Consider the following 18,642-nt stretch of genomic DNA (forward strand, 5'->3'; position numbering starts at 1 on the left):
GCATGGGAATTGGAGGTCTTGGAGGCCGGGCCCAAGCCCGGGTTCTGACAGCCCCACTGCCTGAGCCACAGGCCCTGATTCTTTCATACCCTGGTTTCCTGTCTGAGTGGTTACCTTGTCTGGGCACCTAGGGCTGCCAGACATCCGCGTGCCAAATACCACGGGCTGTGTGTTTTTGTATAGCCCTTGAGCTAAGAATGACTTTCACATTTTTAAATGGCTGGAAAGAATCAAGAGAAATAATATTTCCTGACACATGAACATTCCATGAAATTCAAATCTCAGTGTCCGTAAATAAAGTTTTTAATTTCTTCAATAAGAAATTCGTGGACTTGTTTATTTTCTTTAGTTATATAAGTACCTACGCAATAGCCTCAATTTTATCTCTTGGCCCACACAGCCCAAAATATTTACTTTCTGGCCCTTTACAGAAGAACTTTGCCGCCTCTGGGCCCACGGCAGAAGTTGCAATCAGTTACCTAAGGGGCCAGACATGAAAACCTCAAGCTGGGTTTACATGAACCTCAAGCTGAGGGGACTGAGGCAAAAGTGCCTAAAAGCATTCAGATTCAGCCCAAAAGAATCACTGAGCCCCCCAGAGCAAAGCATCTGTAGGCTGGCCTTGGCCTTCAGAGTGCCAGTTTGTGACTCCATGGGCTTCCCAGCAGGTGTCTGGAAGGCGCCAACACTGCCACCCGTGACAGAGGCTGTGTCTGGGTAATCTCTGTCCGGCACAATGCAATAGGAAATAAGGCTCATAATCTATTTTCTATTGTTGAAAAACACAGAGTATTACACAGGATAGCTCCAGTTTTGGAGGGGTGGGGGTTTGCGTGTGGGGAGTAGCGGGGAAGGGTCAGTACGGAGAGGATTTCCCAGCAGAGCTGGACTTCGAGGGGGCTGGTGCCGGCTCCAGGGAGGCTTAGGCTGTGGGCTTTGGGACTCGCGATTGAACAGGCTTGAGCTGTTCCCTCCATCTCTGCTTCTCCGTCTTGCTTCTAAGTAACTTCCCTCACCTTTCACTCTGTGCACCATTTCTTGGTCTCGTCATAGCCTCTACTGTTTCCTAGCTTTTGTGTCTTTCTAGTTTCTGCTTCATGACAGTCCCGGCTTTTTTATAACGTCTGTCCCCTTCTAGCGTCCTCTGCCTCGTACTGCCCACTCCCTCCTGGTGTTTGCTCCCACAGCTTCTGCTGCTTCTTGCCGCCTCATTTTCTGTGCCTCGTGGCTTCTAGTCCCACACCCTTTCTCCTTCCTCACGGCTTCCACCCTCTCACAGTGTCGACTCCTTCGAGGGTGTCTGCTCCCTCACAGTCTCTGCCTCCTCCAAGTAGCCGTTTCCTCATGCTTTCTGTTTCTCACAGTTTCCACTTCCTCAGTTTCCACTTCCTCCCAGAACTTCGGCCCCCTCATGCCCCTCCTATGTCATGCGGCTTCTCTGTCCATCCTTTCACCTGTAGTTATCACTTCTCTTCCCCTGTTGTCTCTCTACTTCCCACTGATGCTTCTGAAAGGAAGAATCTGGTGGGTCTCGTTTCCTCTCATTTGGGCAGATCTTCCCCCACCAGGCTACCCCGTTGCCTCCTCGATTCCTGGCCAGCTTATGGATTGGCTGTTCTGGATCAGGTCCCATCCATGGTTCTGTCACCTGTGGGTGGGCTTATAAGACCCGGAGCTTCTTCTTGTCTGGGCTGTGGGGAGGGCACCATGACATAGATGTCTGGTGTCCCAGCTCTGTCACTAATTGGCTGGGTGACCTCGAGTAAGTTCCTGTATTTTCTGGGCCTTGCTTTTCCACTTAAAAACAAGCAGCTCCCTTAGACACTTGTCACCTCTGGCTTTAGTAGTAGTTCTACTGAACGGGGGTTGCAAACTCAAATGGCTACAGAGAAGTAACATTTACGTAGGCAGCAGAATGGGTGCAAGAAAAATGTGTTTCGTGAAACATGGCCCTCCCTGTCCATCTTTCCTTTCCTAGTAAGTGACAAGACCCTGTGGAAAGCAGGGTTTCCTGGGAACACTGCCACGCCCGTTCGTGTACGTTTTGTCCATGACTGCTTCATGCTACAATGGCAGCCCCGTTGCAACCGAGGCTGCAAAGCCTAAATTATTCACTCTCTCACCTTTTACAGAAAAGAGTTTACTGACCACCCCCGATCTAACCACTGCACATACTGCCCCTTTTGAAAACATAGAAATCATCCCATAATTCCATGGGCCAAGGATACCCTTAGTTTCTATTCTTCGTGATTTCCTTCCTCTTTCTTTCTTCTCTGTACACATCCAATCACAAAGAGAGCCTTTTGTCTTGCTTGAGGGCAAAAGTAACACTTACCCAGAAGGGCTGCTGAGAGAGTAAAAGGATGTCCTGCAGGTGGAGTGCCAGGTTCCAGGAGATTCTCAAGCTGCAGGAGCCATGAAAACTATCCTCATTCTGAACAGAACAGATGCCCCATCATGATGCTTCTGGGTTTTTTGGGTTTTTTTTCCCTAAAATTCCACAGTTAGATGCTGGAGCCAGATCGTGGCTCTCTGGAGAACCCTGAGTGTCCCCACAAAGATAGGGCTGCCGGGACCTGTGTCCCCTCCTCAGACTGAGTGTCCTGAGTGTGTGTGGGGTGTGTTCCCAGCGGGGCCAGTGTCTCCTCCTCAGGCTATGTGTCTTCTCTTTGCCCAGCTCCCAACACAGAGACAAAACCACTGCTGACATGGAAGAAGGCCCAGGACACGGTGCCCTGGAACATCATCCTTCTCCTGGGAGGGGGCTTCGCCATGGCCAAAGGCTGTGAGGTGAGCGCGGCGGGGGGGCTGCAGGCTCAGCCTCAGAGTGAGCGACTGCACCGTCCCTGCAGGGGACATTCCTCATTTGCCGGGATAATCCAAGTTCCCATCTCAGTGCCTGGTGCTGCTCAGGAGAGGAAGGAGGTGTGATCTAGCCCCTCAGGGAGCTCCAGGTGAACAGAATACTACTGCTACTACTACTAATATCGTGGCTGGAGGGTTCTGGGAGCTCAGAGGGCCACCACCATATTGTGCTCTCCCCACCCCCACCCCCATTCCAGGCACTGTCCAACGTACTGTACACATAGTAACTGATTGAAACTTCCCAACAAACCTACGAGGTAGATGCCATCAAAATCCCCATTCTATAGATTACGAAACTGAGACACAGAGAGGTAAAGTAACTTGCCTAAGGTCACACAGCTACGTACTCAGGGACCTGGTACTAAACCAGGTCATTTGGCTCTAAGAGTGTATATTTATATCATAGTTCTTAGCCACGGTGATATAAATGTTAGATATTACTCATATTAATTAATTATTATTCATGTTATTCTACAGGGCTCTGTGAGCTCAGAGGCGGGGCTGGGACTAGAGTGAGGCACGTATGGCACTGAGGATGCAGAATTTTAGGAGACGCTCTCTCAGGGTCGTGCTCCCTGCTCAGGGGAAGTGCAGCCTCAGTGTCCCACATGTATTATAATAGATTCTCTCATTGAATCCTCACCCGGACCCCAAGGGCTAGTAATATTTTTTACCCCCATTTTACAGGTAGGAAAACTGAGGCATGGAAAAATTAAGCAGCGCTCTTTCTTTCTTTCTTTTTTTAAACTTTTATTTATTTTAAGTGTGTTTTTCTAGGACCCATCAGCTCCAAGTCAAGTACCATAATTGTTTCAATCTAGTTGTGGAGGGCGCAGCTCACACTGGCCCAGACGGGGATCAAACCAGCAACCCTGGTATTACGAGCCTCGCACTCTAACCAACTGAGCTAACCAGCCACCCCCTAAGTCTCTCTCTTAAGGTCATACAATTACACTCTGCTCCGAAGCTGGAGTTTGAACTCCCATCGATCTAATTTCAGAGTCTCAGCTCCTAATGGCTCATTCTTGAGAACTTCCCAAGTGGCAGGCTCTGCTTCTAAGCACTTTGCAAACACTGACTCTGTTAATCTTCATAAACACCACTGAAGTAAATGCTATTGCTGTCCCATTTCGAAGATGAGGAAACGGAGGCAACTTGAAACTAAAAAGCATTCCTGTGTTTGTGCAGTCAGGAGATGGCAGAGTCGGGATTGAACCCACAGCTCACGATGCTGGGCCCCGCCCTGCCCCTAAATCTCTCCGTGTAAGCTGACACCTTCAAAACCAGTTAAGGGTCAATCTGAAATTAAGGTCAAGAAAACCTGAAATTGCTTCTGAGATTGCTTTCTTTTTTTAATTCAACTGAAAATTTCAGGTTTAAATAGTGTTACAGTGTAAATTAAGACCCTATTAAGGTGCATGCTGGTCAGAAACCCAAGCTTGGGGATCCGAATACCCGAATTCAAACCCGTGCTCTAGCACTCCTTGCTCAGGCACTTTGGCCAAGTTCCTTAACCTCTCTGGGCTCCAGTTTTCTCATCTATCAATTGGCTCGAAGTTCTTACTCCGTGGAATTGTTAGAAGTAATTAAAGAAGATAATGCTGATGCAATCCATAGCAAGCAGACGTGCATCTTTATTCCATGGTTAGTGCAGGTTCTGCTTCCAGGAAGCAGACTCTGAGATGGAGAGTCGAGCAGTGGGGTTATTAGGTGACCTTGAGGTCACCTCCCGTGGAAGAGGAAGGAACGAAGCAGGAGAGGGCATGGGGAGGTGTACGGCTGTGAGGCAAACCCTGTGAAGCCTCCACCAACCCTACAGGGAGTGCCAAGCTGCGATGGCCCTTCAGAGACATCCCAGTTGGTCTGAGATGGCCAGGCCTTTATATCCGGGTATCTCTCCATCAGTCTGTGGAGCTACGCTGCCCCAGGAGTGGGTGTGACCTCCGGCAAGGCGACAACCCTTGGGCCAGGGGCTGACAGTGCAGGCTGTCTGCCGCCCACACTCCCCGGAAACAGGAAACAGGAAAGAGGGCTCTGGGTGGCACATTCAGGTTCTCTATACAGCCATTCTTTTTTGTGAGATAGATTTTTATGTTATTCCTTTTTTTCAATAAATAACACATGTACAATAGTACAGACTTCAAAAGGAGCCAAAGGCTGAATGAGGAAAAGTACTGCTGTTTTAGGAATCCCAAAGACCAGAGAGGTTAAGCGACTGATTCTCGGTAACACAGCTCACAGGTAGCAGAGCTGGCATTGAACTCAAGTCTGTCTGATTCTTCTCACTGCTGCCTCCTACTGGAGAGGTATTAAGGAAGGTGTCTTCAGAGGAAGTGACATTATTCAGGTCTTAAGGAGACCATACAATGCAGTGGTAGAAAGCATGGGCTGTGGAACAAGACTATCCGGGTTAGAATCACAGATCTTCCACCTCTTATCTGTGTGCCTCAGTTTCCTCATCTGTAAAATGGGAATAATAATGGTCCCTATCTCATAGTGTTGTTGCAATTATTAAATAAGTGGAGACATGTGGAGAACTTAGAACATAGCCCGACATAGTTGGTTATTATGATTGGGCATTGGGGAAAAGGGGAAATCAGAATCAAGGATGACACAGAGATTCTTGCCCGGAACAACTCTGTGGGAATGGTGCCATTTACTGAGATGCACTTAACCCGACCCTGAGGCAGGGGGCAGAGGGGTGACCTGCACCATAGAGGCTTCTCTGAGCTCAGGTTGTGGTGGGCAAAGCCCATCTCTCAGTGGGGGCTGGGCTGCAGGACCGCTGAGCATGCTGGGAGGCCAGTCTGGCTTCTGGCCCAGCCCTGGGCAGCCGGCCGGGGTTTCTGTTCAACGAGGGCTTTGTGTAGCCGCTGTCCCCTTCCCCCAGCCCCTGCTGGTACCACCCCCTCCCCAGGCAGCACAGCCTGCTCCAGAGGGACCAGAGTGCTCATGGCACATCCTGTTGCCTAGTCCCTGCCCAGTGCCCTTGCCAGGCCACGGAGATCTCCTGTGGCTTAGAGGTCCTTGGATGGGGCTCACGGTGGGCCTGGATGTGTGGACCCCCGTGTGCTGGTTCCGAATGGAACCAGCAGGTCTCAGGGCTTACTCTGAGTTTGGGCAACTTGCTTACACCCACTTAGTGGTCTCCCCAGTTTTCTCCTGCTGCAAAACTGCCCATATATTTAGACTCTAGTCTGAAGGCTCCCACCGGCCTACACACAAGGCCCAGAACGGCTGGCCCCTCCCACCTCCTGATGTCGGCTCCTATCTTTCTTTTCTCGTTGGCTCCACTGCAGTCTCACTGGCCCGTTAACATTCCTCAGCCACACTAGATTCATTTGCACCCCAGGACCTTTGCATTGCTTTCTCCCTGTTGAATGTTCATCTCCCTGAAATTTCTGAGGCCTCACCCTGCAGGTCTCAGCTCCAAGGTCCCAAGGCAGAAAGGACCTCCCGCCAACCTATCTAAAGGAGCCTTGCCATATACCCAGTCACTCTCCCTCTTACCACTCTGCTAACCCGTATCTACTCTCCCCCCAAATGACCCTGTCCATTTGTTTGTTTCCTGGGGTCTCTCTTACCAGAATGTAAGTTCCATGAGGGCAAGAGTCATATCCATCGTACCCACCCCTGTTTCCAGCATCTAGAAGAAGCCTGGTGTATTAGGTGCTCACTCAGTAATTAATATGGGATATGACCTGCGACATGGGATGTTTTGAGGACGGATGACACGATGGATGTATGAAAAGTGCCCAGTGGAGGGCTGATACGTACACGGTGCTAAAATCCGGGGCCACTATCAACCTCACTACTTTTCCTGTAATTGTACTATCTCATGGATAAACAACTGGCCTTATTCTGGCACCTTCACATCCAACTTATTGCATCTCCACCACAACAAACTTGTCTGCAAATATATTGAAGTTATTGAAAGTTGATGTAAATCAGAATCACGCAAGCCCTGTAGGCAAGTAGAAACACGTGTCTTCTCCCCTTTCCCTCATTTCCTGCTTCAGAGCTGAGATTTATCATTATTGTTATTATTTTAATTGGAGAAGTAGCCTATAATCCCCAATTTCTGATTAAGTCATTCTGAGCTCAGAATTCCATTCCTAAGGCAAGTCATCTCACTTAACTGGGCAAATCACCACCTCTCGGTGCCTCAGATTCTTCAACTGTAAAATGGATGAAATTATACTGCTTACCTAATGGGGTTGTCATGAAGATCAAATAAGTTAATATTAGCAAAGTACTTAGAAAAGCGCCCAGCACAGAGTAAGTTCTGTGTTGTTAAATAAATAATAATAAATCATATTCAGTGCTTACTATGTACAGGAACTGTTTTTACGTGTACTCATTTAATCTTTACCATGACCCCTTGAAGAAATCAAGGAACAGAGATGTTCATTAATTTGTCCAAGATCACACAGCTTATAAGCAGGGCAATGGTTTGAGTGTTCACCTCACGTATAAAGCCTTTTCTTTTTTCTTTCCTTTAATCAAATTCACTGGCTTTCTCTGCCTACGAATTATTATACAGAATTGTACACACACAGCCAAGCCTGCTGTGTTTTATGAGCCTTGTAAGAGATTTTCAAGGGTGTTTTTCATTGAGATTTCAACTTTAAACCTTTAACTTAGACCATAACACCCTCCTTGTCAGATGCGACCCTACTATGTATCTCAGAGATCTATCTAGAAGAGGACCTGATTGAAGTGAGAGAGGAGAAGGAAGAGGGGGGCATCATCCTGACACTCAGCCTCCCCGTCCCACCATTTTGCAGTGTGGCCTCAGGCACCTCTTGGCATTTTGGGGACTCACAGTTTGGCAACCACCGTACTGGGCGATTTCTAAGTGTTCTGCCACCTCTGGCATCTCGTGACTTGACGCTACTAATGACAGCTGGCATGCATTGGGCGCATACCAAGTACCCAAGCAGTCTGTTAAGTGCTTTCTAGACTGGCTCCTTTTCTCTCAATAATAACTGTCTGGGATCAGTACTATTACATCCCCATCTACAGATAAAGAAATCGAGGCACAGAGAGGTTAAGTTACTTAACCAGGATGACACAGCTGGAAAGGATTATGATGGAGAACACACTTATATAGTCTGACTCCAGAGCCCTTTCTCCTTACCCTCTGGCCATACTTGCCTCTGACCTTGCCTGTTGCTGGTCCCAGAGTCCTGGGGACACTGTGGGGAAGTGTGTTTTCAAGGAAACAGAGCTTCTGCTTCCTACAGGAATGGGAATAGCAGGTCCTTAAGAGAAATCCAGGCAGCTGGGCGTTCTCCTCTCTCATGGAGCTGTCAGACCTTCTCTAGCTGTGGGAGCTGAACCAAGGACGTGAGTGGCTGCTGGGACACTGGTTGGAAGCCCATCACCCAGAGGCCTGGCTGCAGGGAAGTTCTTGGCTTCTCATTCATCCAGGTCATTAATATTCCCTCGCCAGCCCCGCTTCATTTAATTGCACACACTGCTGTCGGTCTCTTTGCCAGAGCTGTGGCCTCTGGGAAAAAACAGTGGCCCCATTTTTTCCTTATAGGGTTCCCTGGGCCAGAGGAGGGTTGGAGTCTCAACTCTGCCATGTGCCATAATTTCTAGGCTATCAGACCAACAGGGAAGATGTAAAAGAAGCACCTTAATTTCACAAGTTCTCTCCTAGGGGAAAATATCTTTAAGCATTTATTATTCGTTCATTGGAGGTAAGTTCAAAGCCAGATTGTAGGGACAAATGTATTCTTTGGTTTATGTAAAAACAGTATGCTGTGTTCTAGAATCCATTGTGAAATGTTAAGTTTTGCATAAGCAGTACATTTTCTACTAAACATAAAAGAAATGTCTAAAGTTTGTTTGATAAACCAAAGTGGATTGGTACCAGAGGATGCTGGATTGATAAAAGGGCTACGGTAGACTTACACTTGATTCCAAATCTTAGGGGACTAACGCAGCTTTGCCCTCCATCAGCATCTAAGCCTATAGCTGGAGTAAAACCTTCAGAGGGAAAGGAGAATGTTTTGTGGACCATTTGTTTTCCTGTGTGGCAGTTTTTAAGTTATTAGTTTTTAAAATCAGTACTTTTTATTGGAAACAGCTTGGCCAAAAATCTGTCACAGAATTTTGAGACACATTAAAACAAAGTTTAATGAGAAAAAGACAAAGAAAAAAAGGAAACGACCTGCAGGACGCGACCTTGCAGGTTTATTGAGATATTGCTGCATGACACCACCAGGGGGTAGCATCGAGCACAATTTTACATCTTCAGCTTTGCTGCTTGGGGGTCTTAATGAAGGTGTGTTGAACTCTGGGTAATTTAGGAGAGCAGAGCTGGGGGAGAGTATACATATTAGATGCTAGTAAATAGAGTAACTCCTGGAGAAGTCAGTGGAGAGAGCATGGAGATAATTCTACAGCACTGATGGCAGGGCAGAGTCTGGAGTCAGGGAGGCAACAATCTGGCCCTTTCTCTGTCCTGGAGGGCTGTGGTCAGTTCTGGGCATTGCTCTTCATTAAGAGGGGTAGTGTCAGAGTGGCACGTCCAGCGGAGGGTACCGGGTGACAGGGAGCTTTGCAGGAGCACATTAGCCTACAGAATTACATAGCCCTGAGTGTGAAATGCATCTCAGTCATTGCTGCTAGGGACCACGGGCATCACAAAAACTTTGCCCGGCTCAGTTTCCTCCCCTGTAACATAGGACGAATGTCCACCTTACGGGATGGATGGAAGGAGTCTAGGAGGTAATGTATGCAGGTGCCGGGCACCCTATAAAGCTTCAATAATGGTGATTCTTATAATGAATAATACAGTGTTAATATTTGTTTTATTGTCATTTTAATAATCACCCTTATTACTGATCATAAATATCTTTATTACTGATAATCATATTGATAGTGTTGTATTTGATATACTATATCTGATACATGTTTTTATATTATATATGATATATATTATATCTTGTATATATTTTATATATTTCATGCATATTAGTGTGTTATATAATAATTATAAGATTAATATTTTGTGTAAATAATTGTGTCAGTATTTTTAAAAGGAATAACCATCATTGGAAGAATGGAGGGTCCAATTCCCCTTCCCCTAGAGCTCAGGGGTGCTAGACCCACATGGATTACTTGGAGAGCCAAAGCGATGGAGAATCCAAGGGTTTGGGCCCTGGGCCTACGCAGTATGGAATAGAGAAGCGTTCAAGAAGCAGAGAAGCTGATTCAAGTCCAGGCTCAACTGTGTGACCTTGGGCCTGTCACTCCCCCTCTGCACCTCAGGCTCCCCATCTGGGAAGGGGTTGACCCCAACACTCCCTCCTGGGCCCAGCCGTCAGGGGTGGCAGATGGGGGTGGGCTGGGTGTGACGATGTGGCTCTTGCCTCCTCCCCTCTGCAGGAGTCAGGGCTGTCTGCGTGGATCAGTAATCAGCTACACCCCCTGGAGAACATGCCACCTGTGCTGGCTGTCCTGCTCATCACCTCGGTCATTGCCTTCTTCACCGAGTTTGCCAGCAACACGGCCACCGTCATCATCTTCCTGCCCGTCCTGTCAGAGCTGGTGAGGGTCCTTCTGGGGAAGCGGGGGAGGAAAGGAAGAGCACCTGTCCCCTCCACACAGGTCGGCAATCTCTCCCCTGCTAGCAGGAACTCCATCCGGGAGCTCCAGTTTTCATTGTTCTCTTCCAAAATGCATGAAAGTGTCAGAACTCTGATTTAAAAAAAAAAGAATACTGTGTTTTTTCTTCAAAAAAATGCATAAACACAGTAAATATTTTCAAAGTGACCAAATTCCATCCTTTGGAAAGTTTTCTAGGAAAATATAAATGATCAAATGTGGATTAAGCAGAAGTAGAAAATCTGAGTGGTCAAATAAGCACAGGAGAAATCGTAATCGTGGGCAAAACTGTAACCTCCTTCTAGATCACAGCCTCTTGGTACTACTGACATTTCAGGTCAGTGGTGGGGGCCGTGCTGCACACTGTGGGATGTGTAGCAGCACCCCTGGCCTCTACCCACTAGATGCCAGTAGCACCCCGCTCAATCATGACCATCAAAAATGTCTTCATTGCCAAATGTCCCCTTGAAGGACAAAAACCATCCCCAGTTGAGAACAACTGCTCTGAAAGTCACCAGCCCTGGAGAGGTGGCTGGGTGAAAGCTAGAACCTTCAAGCTACAGACAGCTGCCAACTTCCCCACAGTGTTCCAGAGAAAGCCATTCAATCCAGGTATAAGGTTAGCAAAACCCCAACACCAAAAGCAAACAAGGGGAGCAAAGGAAAAAAAGTTGTAACTCAACCTGACGTGTAATAAATAAAGAAGCCAATAGTGAAACGAATCCAGGATCATATGCAAAGAACAACATAGCCTGATCAAGCAGAGTTTATATTAGGAATTTCAAAAGTGATTAACATGAGAAACTATTGATATAGTTTTATACATTTAAATAGATGAAAGATGACCAAACCCTCTGAATATCTCAATACAATCCAAAGTGGATCAAATGAAATCAATGTTGCGAGTATACTCACGCAGTGATATATGCAGTAATATACCAGGCACACTTGTCTGAACCACCTTGATTTTGTTTGTTTATTAATGTTTGTTTATCATTTATAATGGAGGTCACACTGTATTCACATACACAGATATACTTCATTCTTTGTCAATGATGAGAATATTCTATGATGAATCAGTAGTTGCCGATTTGGTTAAGCCATCTGTTTGCAGCCTTTGCTGGTACCCAGCAATGCTGCCTCAACCTTTTTCCCTCTCGGTGCACCTTTGAGGACAGCTAGATACATTCCTAGAACTGAGATCCCTGGATGAAAGAGCACGTACATTTACAATTTTGTTAGATAGGGATAAATTGTGCTCCAAAGTGGGCGTGCCATTTGACACTCCCACACACATTGCGGTGTGGGGGTCCTCATCCCCTTGCTGACTGTGATAGGATTTAATCACTCCCTTCCCCAGGGTCTGAGGAACCTGACAATTGAGAGATATGGGGGTACTATGGGGGGAGGGGGAAGGAAGAGAGTATAGCGCCAGCCAGATCTGCAGAGGCTCTCTTGCTGGAGAAGACGCTAGCAAAGGACACATCCTTCTAAATGTTGCTCATCAAAATCAAAATGTTTTCCATGCAAGGGGTGATTTTAGTGCATTTCGAGAAAATGTGTATACTTTGGGTTGCAAAATTTCCCTATAAGGGCCAAAATTGTCCTATCTTAAATAAAAGGCTGGAGAGGCGATCAACATGGATTATAGGTGAATATGTCATTGGGGAGAGGTGACGAACCAGTGGCCCAGTGACTGAGGCCAACCCATAGACACTTTGATCTACACAGTCTTAGAAAGTTGGAAATGTTTGCCAACAGATGCCATCTTGAGCTGTCTTTATCCCTGTAGTTCAGTGAGGCTCCAACCAAAGGTGCCCAGAGCCCAGCTGCTTGGACCGTTTGGCTGAGAGAAGGAGGGGGCGGGGGGCTTGTTATTTGAGAGTATCTGCATCACCTGGGAACTTGTTGGACATGCAGATTCTCAGGGCCACCAGAGATGTGCTGAACCAGCAACTCTGGGTGAGGTGGGGCCTAGCCATCTGAGTTTTAACAAGTCTCCAGGTGATTTGGGCGCATGCTCAAATTGGAGAAGGAGGTTTCTAGGTAAATCAGCACTTCCCACTCTCCCTGATGACCCTGCAGCCTGGCCCTGGAATGTCACTAACCCTGAGCATGTTCTCTCCTTGTCTCCCTTGGTCTGGTTCTCTGTCTGTCTATTTCTGCATATCACATCTCTCTTTTCATTTGTATGTCCGGCCGCATTTCTCCTCGTGTGTCTCCAAATCTGTCTTCTCATTTGTTTCTATTGTCCGCTCTCATTCTGCCCATCTCTATCCATGTTGCCTTTGCTTCTCTTGCTGTCTCTACATCTGTCTTCCATATTGCTCTCTTTCTAACTGTCTCCATCTTTTGTGGTTTCTCGATACTTCTCCACGTCGTGGTCTCGCCCACCCTGTCCTGCGCCCAGGCCATCCGTCTGAGAGTGCACCCCCTGTATTTGATGATTCCCGGCACAGTCGGCTGCTCCTACGCCTTCATGCTCCCAGTCTCCACGCCCCCCAACTCCATCGCCTTCGCCTCTGGACACTTGCTGGTCAAAGACATGGTGAGTCTGGGCATTTTCTAGAAGAGCCCGGATAGGGGGGGTGGACACCTCTAGGCAGGACTCCTGCTCCTCCTGCCACCAGCCCCCAATTTCGGATGAGTCCATTCTGCGTGGGACCAGGAAGATACATTTTAGCAAACCCTCTGGGATGATCCTTATGCTTAGACAGTTTCAGGAAACACTGCTCAAGTGACGCATTCCAAAGTTGCTTCCAGGACAAGGGACTTCCCCTCGCTCCAGGCACTGCTCTCTCTTCTTGTTTGGCCAACTTCCCTGTGCCCAGAATCTTTAGAAGACAGGAGCAGCAGTCCAAACCCTGGGGCTTAGGGGTAGGCCCCGTGTCCGGCCAGCTGGGGAGTGAGACAGAAGCCCAGGGTTGTGGCCCTGGAGGGAACCTACCAGGTTTCAGCAGGGCTCAGCCATTGGGCAGTGTGTTCCCTCTCCCCCACGCTCCCCTGCTAAACCCTCTCCCCCCTTCCCTCCTTTGGCCTCCTGCTGCCTCTTCCCCCTCCACCCATTGCCCAGGGTGTTTGTACAGTGGACACTCAGAATGCAAACAACCCTTCCTAAGCTGGTGAAACCAAAAGGGTCATCTGCTTAACTAGTTTATGATGCAGGCTTTCCAGGCTCAGAAACCCCAGCAGGATAAATGGAGACAGAGAGAGAGAGAATCAGAAAGAGATCCCAAAGCCAGCAGAGAGTAACAGTGTGGCTGTTAATTAAAATAACTGAGGCGGGACTGAGCAGCCCTGTTGAGTGCGGCTCCCAGGACCCTTGCAAAGCAAGATCCAACCCTCCTCCCTACCCGCCCCTCCCCTGCAAACTTACACCAGGCTCCTTGGAATCCTCTAAACTTGTCAGGAGCTTTAAGAATCCCCTAGAACAGAGGCCAAACAGCACAATGCAGTTTCCTGACCTTATCAGGTGGCCACCTCCCTTCACGAACCATCCTGGGTAATACTCATTTCACAATTTTACTAGTTCAACTTACATTTTAAAAAAATAACAGTATTTTTAAAATTTCCAATGCATGTGTAAATGGAAAACCAGGATCGCATGCCATCGAAGCTACATCTCAGGGGGGAAAAAGCAAAATAATAAAATTCTCCCTGATAACAGTTGCCTGGAGATGGTTCTGAATCCCTGTTTATTAAAAAGGGCAATTGGTAAATTAATCTGGGGAACGTAATTTAGTGGTTACCAGAGGGTAAGGGGTTGGGGGGTGGGAGGTGAGGGTAAGGGGGATCAAATATGTGGTGATGGAAGGAGAACTGACTCTGGATGGTGAACACATAATGTAATTTATAGATGATGTGATACAGAAGTGCACATCTGAAATCTATGTAATTTTACTTACAATTGTCACCCCAATAAATTTAAAAAAATTAAATTAAATTAAATTAAATTAAAAAAAAAGGCAATTGGTAAGGGCATAGTAGCACCTCAGGGAGACCTTCTCTTTGAGGAATAGATTGAAAAAGGAATTGAAAAGGGAGTAACTTTCGCACCATGCGATTCACCGCTGGTCAGCACGAGGGTGGAACAACCAGGAAACCCAGCTAGGAAACAAGAATTTTCAGCCCAAGGTTGAACTGCATGATATACGAGGTCAGCCTGGGTAAGGAGCAAGTGGGCAACTCTTTCCAGCTACTTAAAGATGTAAAAATTTCCAGCAGAAAAATTCTTCTCAGTGAAGAAGTATAGCTTTAACTGGACACACATAGTGTGTGTGTGTGTACACGCAGGGATTGTTTAATGGTCAGATTATTTTCAAGCTGTGTGGCCTTGGGTAAGCCAACTTCTCTGAGCCTCATTTTTCTCTTCTGTAAAATGGGAATAATAATAGTAACAACCTTTGGTGTATTGCTTTCAGGGTTAAGTGACCTTATGAAAACTGCATGCACCTGGCACCTAGAAACCATTCAGTGAATGGAGACATTTGCAGCTCTTTGAGGGACAGCCTAGAAGAGTGTAAAGGTGGGAGGGGCTGTGGCATCCACTGACCTGAGTTTGGGTGAATGACTTCCTGTCTCTGAGCCTCAGTTTTCCCATCTGTAAGCTGGGCGACCCGCTGACCCCTCCTTCCATCTGCATTCTATTTCAGGTACGGGCAGGCTTCCTGATGAACCTGATGGGTGTCCTCCTGCTGAACTTGGCCATAAATACTTGGGCACAGACCATCTTCCAGCTGGGCACTTTCCCGGACTGGGCCCGCAACCACTCAGCCAGTGTCACAGCACCGTCATCCACTTTGGCCAACGGCACGTTGCGGACCCTCTGAGTCCTCCTTGGAGACTGTCTCTGGGAGGGGACCCTCCTGGAAGGCTTGTGCCATCACCTGCTGCTAGAATCATACAGGATGATCAAGCACTTCGCTGCCATCAGTGTGCAGCAAACAAGGGTGACCTCTAGTGGTCCACTTGGGTCAACAGGTTCATTATCTAGGACATCTCCTCTCTCTCTCGTGCTGTTCCGGGCCCAGAAATTTTCCCAGATTTGCTTCCTGAGAAACCAGCTCCTTTATCTCTGAGCTGTTATATGGGTAGGATGCAAGAGAGAGCCCGATTTTGGCAACAGTAAGCAAATCTAGAATGGCATTTGTCTTGAACAGTTGGGATGGGAAGCCATCCATCCCCATGGGCACCGCTAACATTCCCCACTGACTACTTTAGGTTACGCTCTGGAGAGACCATCTCGCCTCCAGGGATCACTTTCCTTGGAGAGGCTGCGGTGTTCCAGTCCAGTTGCTTCCAGCTGTTCACAGCTAGTGCGTGTTCTGCTTGGTCGGTGCCCATTCTACACCAGTTGTTTGCATATTACCCCTGCTGATACTGGCAGCCAGAGTTATTTTCAATCCCTAGAGACAGGGAGGGGCAGCTGACTTCCTGAGGATGTGGGGACTGGGCAAAGCCTCTTTGTTGCTTCTCTGGGCTCCCAAGCACATCAGGGGGGTTCTAGAAACCCCGGCTGACATCTCTACCCAAGCTTTTTAGGATTTTCCTGTTTAATCTGATTCAGTTTGGCCACAGTTCTGGAGTCAGGCCAAGCCTGGGCCCTTCCCTCTCGCAGGTCACCGATGGCCCCTCCAGCCAGGCCCCTCCTGCATGTGTCCCACAGGGTCCACTGTGGCTGCCAGCCACTTCTTGTTATAGCAGCTGGTCTTTACCTCCCCAACCCCACCCTAAGTGGTAAACATGTTTGATTAGCAAAGGCCCCATTTTTCAGGGGCAAGACAAAAATCAAAAGATAAACTGGAGCCTTGTGAAAGGTTGGAGTGGAATGTCTCAGGCAGGCGATGTATGGTAATCCCCTTGTACAGATGGGAAAACTGAGACTTGCCCTGAGCAGTGGCTGGTGAAGGCGTCTCCCAGGGGCTTTAATCACTCCTGATTTCAAACAGAAGCATCTAGGCATCCACAGTGTTGGGCCCAGTGGATGTTCAGGAAGTGTCTGTGGAATGAGTAGCCCAGTGTTAGAATGGCACCAGGAAAGGTGCCACCCGAGGGGCAGGGGCCCGGAAGCCTTGCTTCTCCCCTTCCTGCACCTCTGAGGGATGCAGTTCCCTGGCAACATGGCTGGGAAGGCAGTTCCTAGAGACTGAACTCGTCCTCAGTACAGCACAGTGAGTCATGGATGTTTCCCTGGGAGCAGGGGGGAGGAGAGAGGAGAGGCCCCCTCCCCCGACCTCAAGCTGGAGGATGAGCCCCACCTCCTTCCCATGAGTAGGACCTCAGCAGTTAGTCAGTTGCAGCCCATGGGGGAGGGGGGAAACGCACTCCTATGGAATGGAGAGGAGAGAAGTTCATTCCCAGAGAATGGGACTTGTAACCAGATGAATCATGATTTCACATACTTCTGATTGAAAATGCTATAAAATAAAGAATATTAATCAACACTGGCCCTGGAGATTATTTGCCTTTGTGGACATAAAAGAGCTTTAAAGCCCAAAATTTCTGAGCTGGGGGTTTCCACAGAATTGGCCTCCCGGACCTCACTTTCTTACTACTCTCCGCTTTCTGCTCTACTCCAGCCACACACTCAGACTCTCTTGCCTCAGGGCCTTTGCACGTGCTGTTTCCTCTGTCTAGAACACTTTGCTCCCAAATATATGCTTGTTTCCTCGCTCTATTCAGGTTTCTGCTCAAATGTCACCTCCCCAGAGAAGCTTCCCTGGCCATCTGGTCTAAAATGTCATTCTCATTACTCTCCATCTCTTTATGCTCCTATATTTTCCTTAGTATGTAGTCAGGCCACTGTATTATTTGTTTTCTTGTTTATTAAATTTCTCTCCCTCTAGAATATAAACTTATGAGAATGCAAACTATTTTGTTCAGTGCTATTACTCCAGTACCTAGAACAGTTTCTGACACGTAGTAGGTGCTCAGTAAATATTTGATAAATGAATCTATACCAGAATTTATGAGAACTCATTCCCACCCTCTGATCGGGGGTCTGTTTGATTCATTTCGTTGCTCACTCATTCTTCCATATATTCATCGAACAATGTTTATGTGGAAACTGATTATGTGCTCATTCACGGTCCCCACCCACGTGGAACTTACATTCTAGCTGAGGTGACAGGCAGTGGACAAGTAAACACATAAATGACTCTGGGTCAGGATGCCAGCTAAGAAGAAAATTAAATTGGCCAACGTGGTAAACTGGCTCAGAGGCTACTTTAGCCAGGGTGGTCAGGGCGGACTTCTCTGAGGAGGCAGCACTGGACTGAGCCAGAAGGAGTCAGCTGTGTACTTGTGGTGGTGTGGGAGGACGGGATGGCAAGGGTGGTGCAGAGTCATTGGAAATATACCAGGGACTCATGTCTGGAATCGGCGAGGAGCACCCAGAAGTTAGAAGAGACAAAAACAAAACCCCTGTTTTAGTTACTTGTGGCTGCATAACAAATCACCCTCCTCCCCAAATCAGGACCTTAAAACACAGTGATTTATTGGCTCACATCTCTGCATTTGGACAGAGTTCTACAGAGATGCTTTTGTCTCTGTTCTACATGGTGTGGCTGGGGCCACTCAGCTTGGAGTGTAGCTGGAATGTCCACCATGGCCATCGGCCCTCCGTGGCCATGTGGCTTTTCCAGGAGTCTAGCCCGGATCTCTCTACATGACAGTGGGCTTCTAGGAAGGTAAAATTGGAAGCTAAAAGGTCCCTGAAGGCCTGGGCTTGGGAGTCCAAGAGCATTGATTCTGCCACATTCTATTGGTAAAAACAGGTCACAGGTTAGCCCTGGTTCAAGGGGAGGAAATATGCGCAGACTCCACTCCTCGCTGGGAGCAGTGGCATCCACGTAATTCATGTACAGGGGAGAGGGGAGTTGGCTACCGTCTTTGGAAGCCTTCTACCATAACACTGGGGATAAAACTGAGTGAAAGCTAGGAATATGCCATTCTGAAAAGGGACATCTAAGTGTCCAGCAGGTTTATAAAGAGATGCTCAAACCCACTGATCGTCAGATAAATGCAAGTTAAACCAAGATTCACTGATACTCCAATAAGACTGGCAAATACTAGAAAAGGGAATGACAAGCGATGGTGAAATGGAAGGAAACAGAAACAGTCGTGTTCTGCTGGTGAGACTATAAACTGTCACCATCT

At 47.7% G+C, this 18,642-nt stretch overlaps 1 protein-coding gene across 2 annotated transcripts in view; it reads left to right on the forward strand.

Annotated features, from left to right (window-relative positions):
• The window catches only part of SLC13A3 (solute carrier family 13 member 3), a 62,658-nt gene extending 47,344 nt beyond the window's left edge, over positions 1 to 15,314 (forward strand). For both annotated transcript variants that reach the window (XM_033094786.1, XM_033094787.1), the window contains exons 10-13: positions 2,678 to 2,790; positions 10,267 to 10,428; positions 12,896 to 13,033; positions 15,138 to 15,314. In XM_033094786.1, coding sequence (XP_032950677.1) covers positions 2,678 to 2,790; positions 10,267 to 10,428; positions 12,896 to 13,033; positions 15,138 to 15,314 — 590 coding nt within the window. The remainder of the gene's footprint in view (positions 1 to 2,677; positions 2,791 to 10,266; positions 10,429 to 12,895; positions 13,034 to 15,137) is intronic.
• Positions 15,315 to 18,642: the final 3,328 nt, after the last annotated feature.

This window comes from Rhinolophus ferrumequinum, chromosome 23, assembly GCF_004115265.2.
Source record: "Rhinolophus ferrumequinum isolate MPI-CBG mRhiFer1 chromosome 23, mRhiFer1_v1.p, whole genome shotgun sequence".
Classification (NCBI taxonomy): Eukaryota; Metazoa; Chordata; class Mammalia; order Chiroptera; family Rhinolophidae; genus Rhinolophus; species Rhinolophus ferrumequinum.